The 13,527-nt window shown below is 40.9% G+C and overlaps 3 protein-coding genes and 1 long non-coding RNA gene across 5 annotated transcripts in view; 3 read left to right on the forward strand and 1 right to left on the reverse strand.

The window, feature by feature from the left end:
* The window catches only part of CFAP70 (cilia and flagella associated protein 70), a 120,055-nt gene extending 116,865 nt beyond the window's left edge, over window positions 1–3,190 (forward strand). Inside the window, 2 exon segments of the mRNA XM_045842232.1 lie at window positions 1,617–1,664; window positions 3,093–3,190. Of these exon segments, the coding sequence (XP_045698188.1) occupies window positions 1,617–1,664; window positions 3,093–3,173 (129 nt within the window). The 3' untranslated portion in view covers window positions 3,174–3,190.
* Window positions 2,314–4,233, reverse strand: LOC123821001. The gene is made up of 3 exons (XR_006786049.1): window positions 4,084–4,233; window positions 2,965–3,263; window positions 2,314–2,651 (listed from the first exon to the last, which is right to left on the reverse strand). It is a non-coding gene; the product is annotated as an uncharacterized LOC123821001 (long non-coding RNA).
* Window positions 4,234–4,416: 183 nt separating this feature from the next.
* On the forward strand, window positions 4,417–8,139 carry MRPS16 (mitochondrial ribosomal protein S16). Of its 2 annotated transcripts, XM_045841854.1 has the most exons (4): window positions 4,417–4,597; window positions 5,107–5,367; window positions 5,820–5,981; window positions 7,998–8,139. In XM_045841854.1, exons 1-3 carry the CDS (start codon window positions 4,585–4,587, stop codon window positions 5,951–5,953), a joined length of 408 nt encoding a protein of 135 aa, XP_045697810.1. In that variant the 5' UTR covers window positions 4,417–4,584; the 3' UTR covers window positions 5,954–5,981; window positions 7,998–8,139. The 2 variants fall into 2 exon arrangements, with proteins under 2 accessions (XP_045697810.1, XP_045697809.1); XM_045841853.1 differs by lacking the exon at window positions 7,998–8,139 and having other exon boundaries at window positions 5,820–6,062.
* Window positions 8,140–8,458: 319 nt separating this feature from the next.
* On the forward strand, window positions 8,459–13,466 carry DNAJC9 (DnaJ heat shock protein family (Hsp40) member C9). Its single transcript, XM_045841852.1, has 5 exons — window positions 8,459–8,786; window positions 8,969–9,109; window positions 9,723–9,977; window positions 12,022–12,105; window positions 12,460–13,466. The coding sequence occupies exons 1-5, from the start codon at window positions 8,607–8,609 to the stop codon at window positions 12,577–12,579; spliced, it is 780 nt and encodes a 259-aa protein (XP_045697808.1). The 5' UTR covers window positions 8,459–8,606; the 3' UTR covers window positions 12,580–13,466.
* Window positions 13,467–13,527: the final 61 nt, after the last annotated feature.

The raw sequence follows: 13,527 nt of genomic DNA on the forward strand, positions 1-13,527 counted from the left end.
ATGGGGATTGCCACAGGATGAGATGAAATCGGGGGTAGAGGAGGGTATTACGGGGATAAATGATGGTGGAAGGAGACTTGACTTGGGGTGGTGAACATGCAATACAGTGTACAGATGATGTGTTGTGGCAATTGTATAATTGTCCCTGAAACCTGTATAATTGTGTTAACCAGTGTCACCCCAATAAATTCAATAAAAAGGGGGCAGGGAGATAGCAAGATTTTTTTTCCTGACCCCCACCTAAAAAAAGAAAAGTGATCACAGGATAGAAATATACAATTTGCTAAAGAGGAAATTGTAAAAGTCAATAAATGTATGAAAAGTTCTGCCTCATTAGTAACCATGAAAATGCAATTTATAAAAATGATGTGACAGAAATTCACCATCAGGTTGGCAAAAATTAGTCTGATATTGAACAGCATTGATAAGGATTCTTATACTTGCTGGTAGATGTAAACTGGTGTAACTAAAGTGCAATATGGCATGATGTAGTCACATGCATATCTACAACTTAGCAATTTTATATTTACGTACATTGCTAAGAAAAATGCCAGAAGACAGGTATAAAGATATTTACTGCAGCATTTTCCTATTATGCAAAAAAAATTGTCATTCTTTTTCAAAATGATTTTGGTTGTTCTGGATACTCATGTCATTTGGGCCTCTGCCTCCCTATGGCAGAAATATAACAAAGGTAACAGTGATAGAAAAGAAAGATGTACTGGAAATGGCCCATGAAATTAGGAAAACTTCGAAGTGTAGATAAAAAAAAAAGGAAAATCTTTGGGGCAATAAAAGTTTTGTGACCTAGTGAAAATTTACCATGAACTAACACTAATCAGGAACTCAGTCTAGATACTCCATAAGTTCCCTTCTAGCCTGAACATTCTGTGGATCTCATATTTATGTACTGAAGCTTTCCCAAGTGACCTGGCATAGTCTAATTTGCTAGGCACAGAGATTTGTGAAGTGTAATAGTGAATTCATATTATTCTCACTTAACTCCTTGAGTGAGAATAACTAGGAGCAGAGTTCTCATCTCATATCCAGATCTGCATGGAAGTAGTTTCAGCATCTACTTTTTCTAATGCATAGAGGCAGGGTAAAGTTAAAAACTTAGACTTTGGTGCAAGACCGAATTATTTTAAAATCTAGCTCCTCCACTAATTAGCTTCATAACCGTTGCAAGTTATCTTCTCTGTGCCTAGATTTTTCTATCTGTAAACTGAGAATTATAATTATCTCCTAGGGTTGTTTTTAGGATCAAATGAATGTAGGTAAACACTTAAAACAATGTAAACAAATTAAACCACAAAGTAAGCACTATATGAGTGCTAGTTATTATTAATAAAATGGCTTTAATCCTGAGCAGAACAAATGACCCATGGTGCTTTCAGGAAAAAAAAAAAAAGGAGATAAGCTAAGTTATTTTTAAGCCTTTTGAAATGAAGAAGGCATATGTATAATTTTCCTGCCTCACCTTTCAATTCACAGTCTCTTCACTAAGAGGGTAGGGAATTCTCTGCTTTAGGTAGAAATGTTCTTTTTGGCAATGGACTTTCCCACATAATGTTTATGACATATCACCATCACCAGCTGCTACTCTGTTTTTTCAGGCTGGACGACAATTGGAAGCTGAGCAAGCTTACAAGTATACGATGAAGGTATGATGAAGACACCTCTGCTGTTTGCACTGTACTGAGGCTGGAAAACTGGGAGGAAGGGACTGGCTTAATTCAGAACTTTATAGCATTTCACGATGTGAGAATTTCTTCTAGAGGCTTTTCTTACCATCTTCTCCATTATCATAGGACTCCTGGGTTTGGAACAATAACCAACATATTACCATGGGGGAATCTTTCTTTGTACTTCTTTAGAGAACATGGTTTAAATGGAAAGACAGGTGGCTTGGGTATCAGTAGACTGGAATTATGATCTTAGCTTTGTCATTAACATACCGCATTAACCTCTCTGGGCCCCATTTTCCTCGTGTGTAAAATGAAGGTGTTGGTCTAGTCTAGGATTGAACAAATTTGTTCTGTAAATGGCAAAATAGGAAATATATTAGGCTTCGTGGACCAAATGGTCTCTATTGCAACTACTACACTCTGACTTGTAGTGAAAAAGCAGCCATAGACAATTCATCAACAAATGAACGGGGATGTGTTTCAAATAAAACTACGAACAAAAACAGGCAGTGCAGTAGATCTGGCTCACGAGCAGTGACTTAGCAAACCCTGGTCTATTCTATTAGCTGTGAATTATAAGTAATTTGACTTGAAAGTCTGTGGCTTAAACAAATTTGGAGTTTTATTTTCTCCTCGTTGAATGAAGAGTCCAGGACTGGTACCACAGGTCCACAATGCCATCAGAAACCCAACCTCTTTCCACCTTTCTGCTCTAGCAATCACAGGATACGGTTTCCATCCCTCTGAGTTGAAAGACAGCCATTGCAGCTCCAGCCACTTCATCTATGTTTCAGGCACAATAAAGAACAAATAGGGGGAAAGGACAAAGTGGTCGTGCTAGTAATTTCACCTCCCTTTGAAGAGCAATGACTTCAACTTGTATTTCATTGGCCACAGTGGCTGTAACACTTCCCTTGCAAGGGACGTAGGACATGTGGCTTTTTAGCAGGCTGCATTGCTGCCCTGAAAAGACAGGAACATTTTTTTTAAGTAAAGAAAAGAGATAGTGAATATTCAGTAAACAACTAGATGTCACTACTACACATCTTGATTCTAAAATTAAATCCATATCTAACATCTTTGCTGCCAAATGGTAATAGTATACAACAGTCAAGATATATTGCATGATAATGTGAATCTTTTAAAAATAAACTTTTTTGAAGTTATTTTTAAAAAGTGTACAAACTGTGACTGTTCATACCACTTGATGAATTTTCATAAAGTAAAAATATCCATATAACCAGCACAATGTTCTGAGGTATTTTAATGGAGTTACCATGAAATAGAGAATATAGCCAATTCCATCCCAAGGAACTATGTTCTTTAGCTGTGGCTTCAGAAATGAGGGGTCTCCACACAGGTATATCAGATATGACACATGTCCCCTTCCTTCCTTTATTGCAGCTAAAATTGAAAGATGAGACTCTGCTTGCAGAGATCCACATGCTACAGGAGACGTTTGGTTTTGGAAATCCATCTTTTTGACTTCCTTTTAGCTGAAGAATTTTCTCTATGGGACTCTGAGTTCTTCTCCTTCCCAGAGAAATTAAACCTGGATGCTCCACCACGTAAGACCTGGGGATAGAGAACAAAAGAATCTTCACCACAAACAGAAACCCATTCATTTATTTCCATTGGCTATCTTACTTGGTATCAAATGTTAATGGTTGTTTTTACTGATTGACAGTAAAATGGATGACAATAAATGGAAATTGGATATTCAAAAGTCATCAGTGTGGTTCTGGAGTTGTTATACCGAAGTATATACAAGAATATATAAATATATATATAAGAATATATAAATATATAAAATTAAGGCATAGTAGGTTCATTATTGGGGTTTCTGACGAAAGCTAATCGGGACCACTTCTGGGGGAAGTCAGCTGCTAAGGTCCCTGGCCAGGTTAAGTTACTGGAACTTGGGAATTAAGGCATCATTTTCTAAGGTGGAACTAAAGGAAGAAAGCTATGCTGGGTAACTGTATTAGGTCAAAGAGCCTATTAGCTGGAGCCAGGCCTTTTGGATCCAACAGTGAACAGAGATGCTAGAGAGGTGCACAAGGGCTCCATAATGAGTCCATTACCCTCTCATGGATGCAAAACTCAAATTGAGGTCATTTTTCTAGGGCTAAAGATGACAAAGGAACGATACTTCACCCCTGTTCTCCTGGATCACTGCACAGCAAAACCAGGGATAAAGCCCCCATGCTTTATTTTTCAGAAACGGACGAGAGAATAGAAGGGAAGGTGAGAGGCATATTAGTAAACACTGAAAGATAAACTCTACGTTAATTTATAGTCCTTTCCCAGACTGCCGCCCCGTCTCCCCACCAGACTCTGAGCTTCCTGTAGGCAGGGACAGCGTCCTTCCCTCTTTGGGTTTTCAGGACTACACCTTGGCGCTAACAGGTGCTCAAAAACATTTGCTGGAAGGAAGGACTAATCGAGCGCTGTAGCGCTTCTTAGTCGCTCCGGACATAATGCTCCCAGTACTCCTCACTCCACCAGGAACTCCCAGCTCAGCACCGGCCGTGAACGCTCACAAGGTGAGGATTACGCTGCTACGCCAGCTATTAGCAAATTGTAGCGCACCTTTTCTTTTACGTTTTTTGGTTTTTGTTTGTTTGTTTGTTTTGGCGGCAGTTTAAGGGAGGTACTTTCGAGTTCACCGTGTTGCATTATGGGGAATGTAGGAGCGGACAGCGGAAAGGGCTGGGTGAGAGGACCATTCACTTCCGGCATCGAGGCACTTGGGGTTGGCTCCCGGCTCCCTGACCCAGTGGTTTCGCAGCGTTGACCCTGCGCATCCGGAGGCGGTGGAGCTGATCTTTACGGGCGGCGGGACCCTTCGAGGAGCCGCTAGTTGCGCACGGTCTTCGGTGCACGCGGCTGCACCATGGTTCAGCTTAGTGAGTGACAGGGACCCGAGAGACCTTCCGGGCGGTCCCGGGGACGTAGAGTACCGGGTGGAACAGCGCCGTCCTAGGCGAGCTGGAAGCATCCCTAACCTGAAACAGCCAGATGGCCCTATGTTTGGTCATACTTTTCATTTTCTTCTCACCTAATTACCCCTGAAGCCCTGTGACATAAGAGGCGTTCATTTTACCGATGAGTCAACTGCGATCCCTACCTGGTCATAGAACTAGTAAATGACAGGCCTGTGCTGAGTGAATTAAGGGTTGAGGAGGAAGTCATTTCTAGAGGGAGTGCATCAGAATGGTTTTCACAAGGGAATGGTTTCTAAGCCAGATTTCTGGAGGGAGTGCATCAGAAGGGTTTTCACAAGGGAATGGTTTCTAAGCCAGAGTTCAAAGAATTGGTTAGTAATAAGGATTTCCACTGCAGGAAAGAGAATGTTTTGTCTACCTCATTTTACCCATTTTGTTCCCTCGTTTCTTAACTGCTTATTTTTCTGCAGCTACTCTCCTCTGCAAGGCCTACCATGGAGGCCACTTAACCATCCGTCTTGCTCTGGGTGGCTGTACCAACCGGCCTTTCTACCGCATCGTGGCTGCTCACAACAAGTGTCCCAGGGATGGCCGTTTCGTGGAGCAGCTAGGCTCCTATGATCCACTGCCCAACAGTCATGGAGAGAAACTCGTGGCTCTCAACCTGGACCGGATCCGGCATTGGATTGGCTGTGGGGCCCACCTCTCTAAACCTGTGGAAAAACTTTTGGGTAACTAGCCTTACCTAGGGATTTAAAATTAAAGTTAATTATAGAAAGATGAAAATTAAAAATGATTTTTATTACCTGTAGGCTGCTCAGAACTGCAGTGAGAGGTAAACTTGTGATCTAATTGCATTTTGAAACTGGAGACCTTTTGGGGACTCCTTTACGAGACTTTTTTGGGTGACTGGGATTTTATGTTAAAAATGGGAACAGTGTGTTTTGAATGGTTGTCAGTTTGTCTTTTTTCCAGTGAGGAAAATAGTGTTAGGAAGTTGACAACATCTATTGTCTGCTTGCAGTAAGGAGTTGGGGGAAGAGATAAGACAGACTGGTGAGTTTGTTTTAAATCCATGCTCTAGGTCAGGTCTCTTATTAGACCTCAGTTCTGTGAGGCCGAGTTCCCAGGGAAACATTGGCTTATACTGTGTTATAACAAATGAAAATCCTGTTGCTTTTAGGTCTTTCTGGTTTTTTCCCTCTGCATCCCATGGTGATCACAAGTGCTGAGAGGCTTCGACGGAAACGGGCACGTGAAATCCTCTTAGCGTCTCAGAAAACAGATACGGAAGCTGCAGAAACAAAAGTGACCTGACTTCAGTGAGCAAAGCAGCGACAACAAGGTCAAAGTCCTCTTAAAACACTTGTGCAGAGTTGTTAGTTTTATTAGATTTAGAGGTCAATAAATGGAATTTTCTTTGTCATCCATGTTCTTCTGGGCCCAGGGAGAGATTGTTCTTGTGTGACACAGAGCTGAGCCTAGGTGCTAATTATTAGCTTTTCCAGCCTTTATCTGGGGAAACACATTGGCTGTGGGTTAGGTTTGAGCCCTGGATCTCTTAGACAGCTTTACAGTCTGCTGACTTCAAAAACTTCCCTGTTTCAAAGTCCTCAACCAGCATATCCATGGCCAGTTCAAGTAATTCCTACCTTAATCATTTATGGTTATCCCACCAGTTTAAGAACACAGTTACCACCCTGGCGATGTGGCTTAGTGGGTTGGAGCCTCGCCTCATACTGAAAGGCTGCCGGTTTGATTCCTGGTCGAGGCACAGTCCTGGATTGTGTGTTCAATCCCTGGTCGGGGCACATAGGAGAAGGCAACCAATTGATGTTTCTCTCTCCGCCTCCCTCCCTGTCTTTTCTAAAAGCAGTGAAAAAGTGTCCTTGGGTGAGGAATTAAAAAAAAATACAGTCACTTCGCTTATTGTTTTTGTAATCACAGATTTATATTTCCTTAACAATCTTAAATTTACAAAGGTAGATTTATTATGAGCTTTTAGTCTGTAATAGTCTTTTAATAATGAGAAACTGGAAAAAGCTAATATTGTAAAGTGCCTACATATGTTAGAATGACCTTTTACATGCAAGGTTATTTGTGAGATTTATAAGGTATTACAAAAGTCAGAAAGGATTATCTCCATTTTGTAGATGGGTAAGCTGAAGTTCAGAGGTGGTAACTTGCCCAAGGCCACAGTTTAATATTGGCAGAGCTAAGATTCAGACCCCAGTATGCCTACTTGCAGAGCCCTTTGCAATATGTATTGTTTGTAGTGTGATGGCAGGAGGAATAAGGAAGGATTGGGGCGTTTCAAATGTACACTTAAAAAGTCAGTGATAGAATCGGGTTTAGGTATCACAGGTTTGGTAATATAAATGACTGGCTGTGGCAAAAAACCAAAATACTACATTTTCTGCTCCATCCTAACCTCAGGATTTTACAACCACAAGCATGGATTAGATGGTTTTTGTGCACATGTTGAATAATACAGATTTCAAATTCTGTCATAAGACTAGGATATAGGAGATTTATAAAGGAGAATCTAAAACCCTAACAATGTACCAACTTACTTTATTCTCTGGATTTTATATTCTGAGAACAATTAACAGCCACCTCAAATTGTGGGGTCAGGATTCCCCAAGATTGTTACTGGTGGGCCTCCAATTGCTTTGAGGAGAGCAGACTTGGAAGGCAAGGCAAACAGAGCGAGACTGACTACCTTGGATGCGGGAAGGGAAATACTTTCAAAATGATAGGAACTCTGAACATTTAAAAGATAACCTGGAGAGTTTGATGGGAGAGAAGCTTTAATTGATAGAGCAAAAAAGAATGTGATTTTAAAAAATACTGATCAGTGAAGGGAACTGCTGTGAAATAGGTTAAGATGAGGTATTTTTTTGAAGTAGAGTTTCTGCCAACTCAGTACCTCCTTTGTGCCCTTGTCTGTCTTTTGCCTAAGATCTGTACACACATATTTCCTCTCCGAAGACTGTGTGAGCTCATCCTCTCCCTGATTTGTAGTTCTCTCTAGCCCTAGCCTTGCCTTGGATCTCTAGGCCCATAGTCCTCACCATGTCTTAGCTGATTGCATTAGCTACCATCTTCAAATTTAATATGCTCAAAATTCAGCTCTGCACTTTAAAAAGCATTAAAAAGAAAAAGCCTTCACTTCAGCAGCTTATATTTTTATTAAGGTGAGGATTTGGATCATGTTATCTCCACCAAAGTGGAAAGTGATTCGGGAGCTGGAGAATGAATGGGACTGATTCTGTAATGTCAAATCTAAAAGTCTTATCAGATCATTTTTTAAAGGCCTGCATTTTGTGCTTTTTGTTTAATGTAGACTTTTTTCTTGCAGGGCTCAAAGGAAGTACCTACTCCGCAGCCCCACCCTGTAGGTTGCAAAATTATTTGGGCTTTAGAGCTCTATATACTCTTGTGGGGATCATCTTTGAAAAATAACAAATCTATTTAACCATCGCTCTTTGAAAAACCACATGTATATGAGCCACGCGAAATTATCCAATGCCGATGTTATGCTGTTTCGTTGCTTTAAAAAAAGAAAACGTATAGGTCCAACCTAATGTGGATATTCCGGGTATTAAGAGAGATTCTACACTGGCACATTGAGGAGAAGATAGGCGCCAGATTTCGAGTGCCTCGGAGGAGAGGGCCTGGCGGCCTTTGGGCTACTTCCGCTTCCTCCGAGTAAGGTGGCTCCCGCGGGCAGAGAAACCTGGGGAGCCCGCTGGGCTCCACCTCCTGGGAAATCGACGCCGCTGTTTCCCAGCCCCATTTTGCGGCTGCCGTAAAGTGCGGTGGGTGGCCACGCCCCTTTTTGCGCCCCTTGTGACGCCAGCGCCCAGGGCTTTTTGCGCGGGAAAAGAAAGCAGTCCGGAGCTCCAGCTACACCTGCTGGGACCCACCTTTCGAGCAGGCTGTAGCAGGCTCCGCGCCTCCGGGGGCTATGGGGTTGCTGGAGCTGTGTGAGGAAGTGTTCGGCACCGCCGACCTTTACCGAGTGCTGGGCGTGAGACGCGAGGCCTCGGACGGCGAAGTCCGACGCGGCTACCACAAGGTGTCCCTGCAAGTGCACCCTGACCGGGTGGGTGAGGACGACAAAGAGGACGCCACTCGTCGTTTCCAGGTACGTGAGTCCCAGCTCCACCGGCCGCCCGGGCTGCCAGTGGTTTTCGGGATGATTGGCCCGAATCCGGGGAATCCTGGGTGGATTCCCCGGAACCCGGCCCAGCGTTTTCTAATCTGTTTCTCCCTGCACGGTTTCAGTGAGTGCGGCGAGGGTGACTTTTGGATGCTCTTACCCCGCAGATCCTCGGGAAAGTCTATTCCGTTCTGAGTGACAAAGAGCAGAGAGCGGTGTACGATGAGCAGGGAACAGTGGACGAGGATTCTGATGTGCTCAACCAAGATCGGGACTGGGAGACGTATTGGAGATTACTCTTTAAAAAGGTAGAAGACTCCAGAGACTGTTTTTGCGACGATTCCCATTATTTATTCAAAAACGTTTATTTTATACCTCTGAGGCATTGCATTTTGTGTTGTGCAGGAAGGGGAATTTGGCCTAGAAATACACAAACATACAGGCGTTCCTTAGGGAATGTACGACGTGTACTGTATGTATTTGAAGAAAAACATCTACTGAACCATTAGGTTGAGCCATATGTATGTGTGTGTATACATATACACACTTTTACTGAAACGGGTCTTTAATTACCTGTTGAAATGGGTCTTTAATTACCTGTTGATGTAGAGTGATTGTAGTGAAAAAGGGGGAAACTTGATTTTTTACAAAATATGCTTACATATCCAATTGTAAGTCCTGAATGTTTCTCTGGGACTCCTCACACCACTGGAAACATTACTTAAATTTTCCTGGCCCATAATTTAGTAGTTCTGAAGGTTGAACTATGGAGAACTCTGGAACAGTGTTGGCATAGAAAATTAGGTTCCTTGCAACAATTTTAACTCAGCAACTTGTATTTGGGGAGAACTATTTTAACACTTAAATCTAATTTTAAAGTAATATTCTCAAAGGTAAAGCAAGTGTTCCTTATTTGTTTAGATATCTCTAGAAGACATTCAAGCTTTTGAAAAGACATACAAAGGTTCTGAAGAAGAGTTGGCTGATATTAAACAGGCCTATGTGGACTTCAAAGGGGACATGGATCAAATCATGGAGTCTGTGCTGTGCGTGCAGTACACAGAGGAACCCAGGATAAGGAACATTATTCAGCAAGCCATTGATGCTGGAGAGGTCCCATCCTATAATGCCTTTGTCAAAGAATCAAAGCAAAAGATGAATGCTAGGAAAAGGAGGGTAAGATTTTGAATGCTATTTACCATTTATATCTTGACTGCCTCCAAAAAGAATTTGAGGATATTTACAGTAATGGAAATACAAACAAAACTGCAGACATAAGTATAAAGGTTAACTTGCTATGTAGTTCTTATTAAATAAAATGAACATATCAGTTCATCAAGAGAAACTTGTCCCTAGTATGTTGTGCTCGAGCAATTTACTACATGGATTATTTAAATGATTGCTATCGTCTTAATGCTGAAACAGTCTTCACATGGACCAGTTCTTTTAGCTTTTCTGAGGCATTGCTCAGGAGATAAAGTAATGGAGTCCAAATACGGTACAGATTTGCCCAGGTTGATTCTTGAGTTGAGTCCAGAATATGCATCTTTAAAAAACAAACAAAAAAAACTATTTGGTTTATTTTGATTGTGTCTCCAAACACATTTCGAGGAACACTTTTGGAGAATCAGGCTTTTGAGCCATGATTCAAACACCACACACTTTTGAGACATGTGTGTCCTATATATCCATATTAAATGTGGAGTTGCTGGTGGTAGGAGCTTAAGGATAGCTGGGGTTCCGGGAGGGAGTAGATTCAAAGTAGGAAACATCTGTGCCTCTGGTCTTTTGGGTTAAACCAGACTAGTACCTAAGGAGCCATTGCTTTAAGCTGATTTTCATAATGGGAAGTCCACGGAGAGCAAACAGTGTGAGGTTTTAAATATTTGGTGGGTATCTTAGATGGATATCTTATGTTGTGTGGCTGAATTTGGAGTATGAGTAGGTCTGCAGCTTTTAGATAAAAAATAATACACAAAGGGAAGCTGATTGATGTGTGTTGAGTTGAGAGAAGTAAAATGTGTATCAAGATATATTTTGTTGACCCTGGACTGTGTGGCTCAGATGGTTGGAGCATTGTCCTGAAACCGAAGGGTTACAGGTTTGATTCCTGGTCAGGGCATATTATCTAGGTTGTGGGTTTGGTCCCTTGTCCAAATGCATTCAATCCCCAGTACAGGCATGTATGGAAGGCAACCAATCAATGCTTCTCTCTCACACTGGTGTTTCTCTCCCTTCCTCTTTCTCTAAAAAGCAATGAAAAAAATGTTCTTGGGTGAGAATTAAAAGGAAAAAAATGTATAATTTTGGCTTATAGGCTATATTTAGACTCAGGATGGCAGTTTAAAGTGGTAATCATTTTCTCAGGTGAAACTGAGCACAGCAGTATTCAGTAATAGGACATTAGTTTGAGAAACTTCCCTAAAGTATTGGGGGAAGGGGTGGCGTAGTTTTGAGAGGGACTCCAGCATGCTGCGTGCCGGGAGGGGGATATAGTATAAGAGAGATTGGTCTGAGAGTAGACAATAGAAACTGTGTCTGTTTATTGGAATAAAAAGGTTCTAATGTATCATCATTCCCAGTATTAATAGTATTTATTGTTATTTGGAAAATTTGCTGGGGTTGGAACCTCTTAATAGTTTTAGTTGTTGCACTGGAGGAAAAAAACAAACTTAATAACCTTTCCCAAGGTATTCTTGTGGTACTTTGGAATTAGTGCCCCAGGAAAATTTGGCAAAAGAGGTGCCTTGAAATCAGGTAAAGAAAGGTTAAAACTGAATTTGTTAGTGTTTATTCTGACTACTTGGAATTTTTAAACCAAGGTTATTTTCAAGGCTGACATCAGTCACATGTAGTAAATTGGGTTTCCAGAGGAGGAATCTGAGGTGCCTGTATCCTGGTGATGTTTTTGAGGGCATCCTTTGTTAAGTGGCCTTTTTTAGTTCTCCAAGCATTTTGTTTTCCTTTCTATAATCACATGGTTATTAATACTGAAGTACTTGCTACCCCTAACAAGTCAAGATGAGGAGAACTCAGAAATGTTTATCAGAATCAGAAGACATACTGCTTGCTCTCAGCAATTTTGCCTTTTAATGAATGACATATTTATGCAGTTTTATTCTAAGTAATCTTCAAATTGAAAGGGTCTTACAGATTTGCTTTTGGTAAATAGGATATATTTTTAGGTTGAAATGGAATCTCACGTGAGTTTCTGTTTTAGGCTGAGGAAGAGGCTAAAGAAGCAGAAATGAGCAGGAAGGAGCTGGGACTTGATGGAGAAACTAACTTGAAAGCAGTCATTCAGGTAAACTTGGCAGGCTGTTTGTGAAGGCTGCTGCCATTTCTTCATGTTCTGATTCCTGCAGTTAATGTTCTTTGGAGTATATGTATAATGTGGGTATTCTGTCTTTTTTTAAGACATAATTCACAAATCATATATTCATCTTTTTAAAGTGTACACTTCAAAGGTTTTTTTGTATATTCATCAAATTGTACCACCATCTAATTCCAGAACATTTCATCACCCTAAAAAGAAACCCCTTGTCCATTAGCAGTCAATCCTTATTTTCCCTTCCATCAGCCCCTGGCAACTACTAAGTACATTTGTGTCTATGAGTAGTCTCATATTTTGAAAGTTTGTGTTTTAATTCTTCAACAGAACAGACAAAAGGATCGGCAAAAGGAAATGGACAATTTTCTGGCTCAGATGGAAGCAAAATACTGCAAACCTTCCAAACGAGGAGGGAAAAAAACAGCTTTCAAGAAAGAAAAGAAATAATGGAATTTTCTCTTCAGAATTCATTAGGTGTTAGCTGATGGCATTGTAGGCAAAAGGTACAGACAAGATCTGAAGACAAAAGTCAATTCAACCCTTGGGAAAAGTTGTCTTTCCTGACTAATTATGTGGATTAAGTATATAACCAGAGTCACTTGAACTGATCTTAGTATATCCTAGAAATCCTCTGACATTCTGTGAAGTTCTCCCATAAAGGATTTGGTGGTGATCATTGAGGGGAGAGGGGGAGATTGGTATACTTCTGACAGCACTTGCTTCTGTGTCCATACTTTCCTTACCAGCTATCATTGCTACACAAGAGTGAACTGCAGAGTATTCAGAGTGATGTGGGCGTTTATTACAGCCAGTATTCCACTTAGCAAGAAATGCCTTCAGAACCCTTGCTGGACATCTGTCTTCCAAATACTTGACAGTTTGCTTTTGGTCTTAAATAGATCCTCCCTTTCTCTCTGTTTGTTTCACTCGACCAGGTTTTGTACTCTTTGCTTGAAGTATAGGAGAAACAATTGTTCACACCACTTCAGGCATCTTTATAAGGCTTAACATGATTAAACAAGTAAAACATGATTTAAGTTTTAAATGATCACTGGAATATTACTGCTAAATGCTCTTGGGCAGGTCACTGAGCTTGTCTGAACTTGTTTTCTCATCCATGAAAGGGTGAGGGAGTTTGGGTAAATGACTTCTTAGAAGCCTTTCTGGCTCTTAACTCTGATTTTGAAAGACAAGCTATCAGTAGTTTGTTTTCGTGCACTCATGGTATTGATTTGCAAGAATAGTACAGAGATTTTCACTTATGTGTAATCCAGTTATATGTATTCATTAGAATATATGGAAGGATTTTAGGGACTGTTCAACTTAAAATCTCTGGCTTGTAGAGTAATATTTTCAATGCCATATGCATAAAATAAGCCTTCTGTTACTGAGCTT

The sequence above is a fragment of the Phyllostomus hastatus genome, unplaced genomic scaffold (assembly GCF_019186645.2).
Source record: "Phyllostomus hastatus isolate PE091 unplaced genomic scaffold, TTU_PhHast_1.1 phas_contig_38, whole genome shotgun sequence".
In the NCBI taxonomy this organism is placed as follows: domain Eukaryota; kingdom Metazoa; phylum Chordata; class Mammalia; order Chiroptera; family Phyllostomidae; genus Phyllostomus; species Phyllostomus hastatus.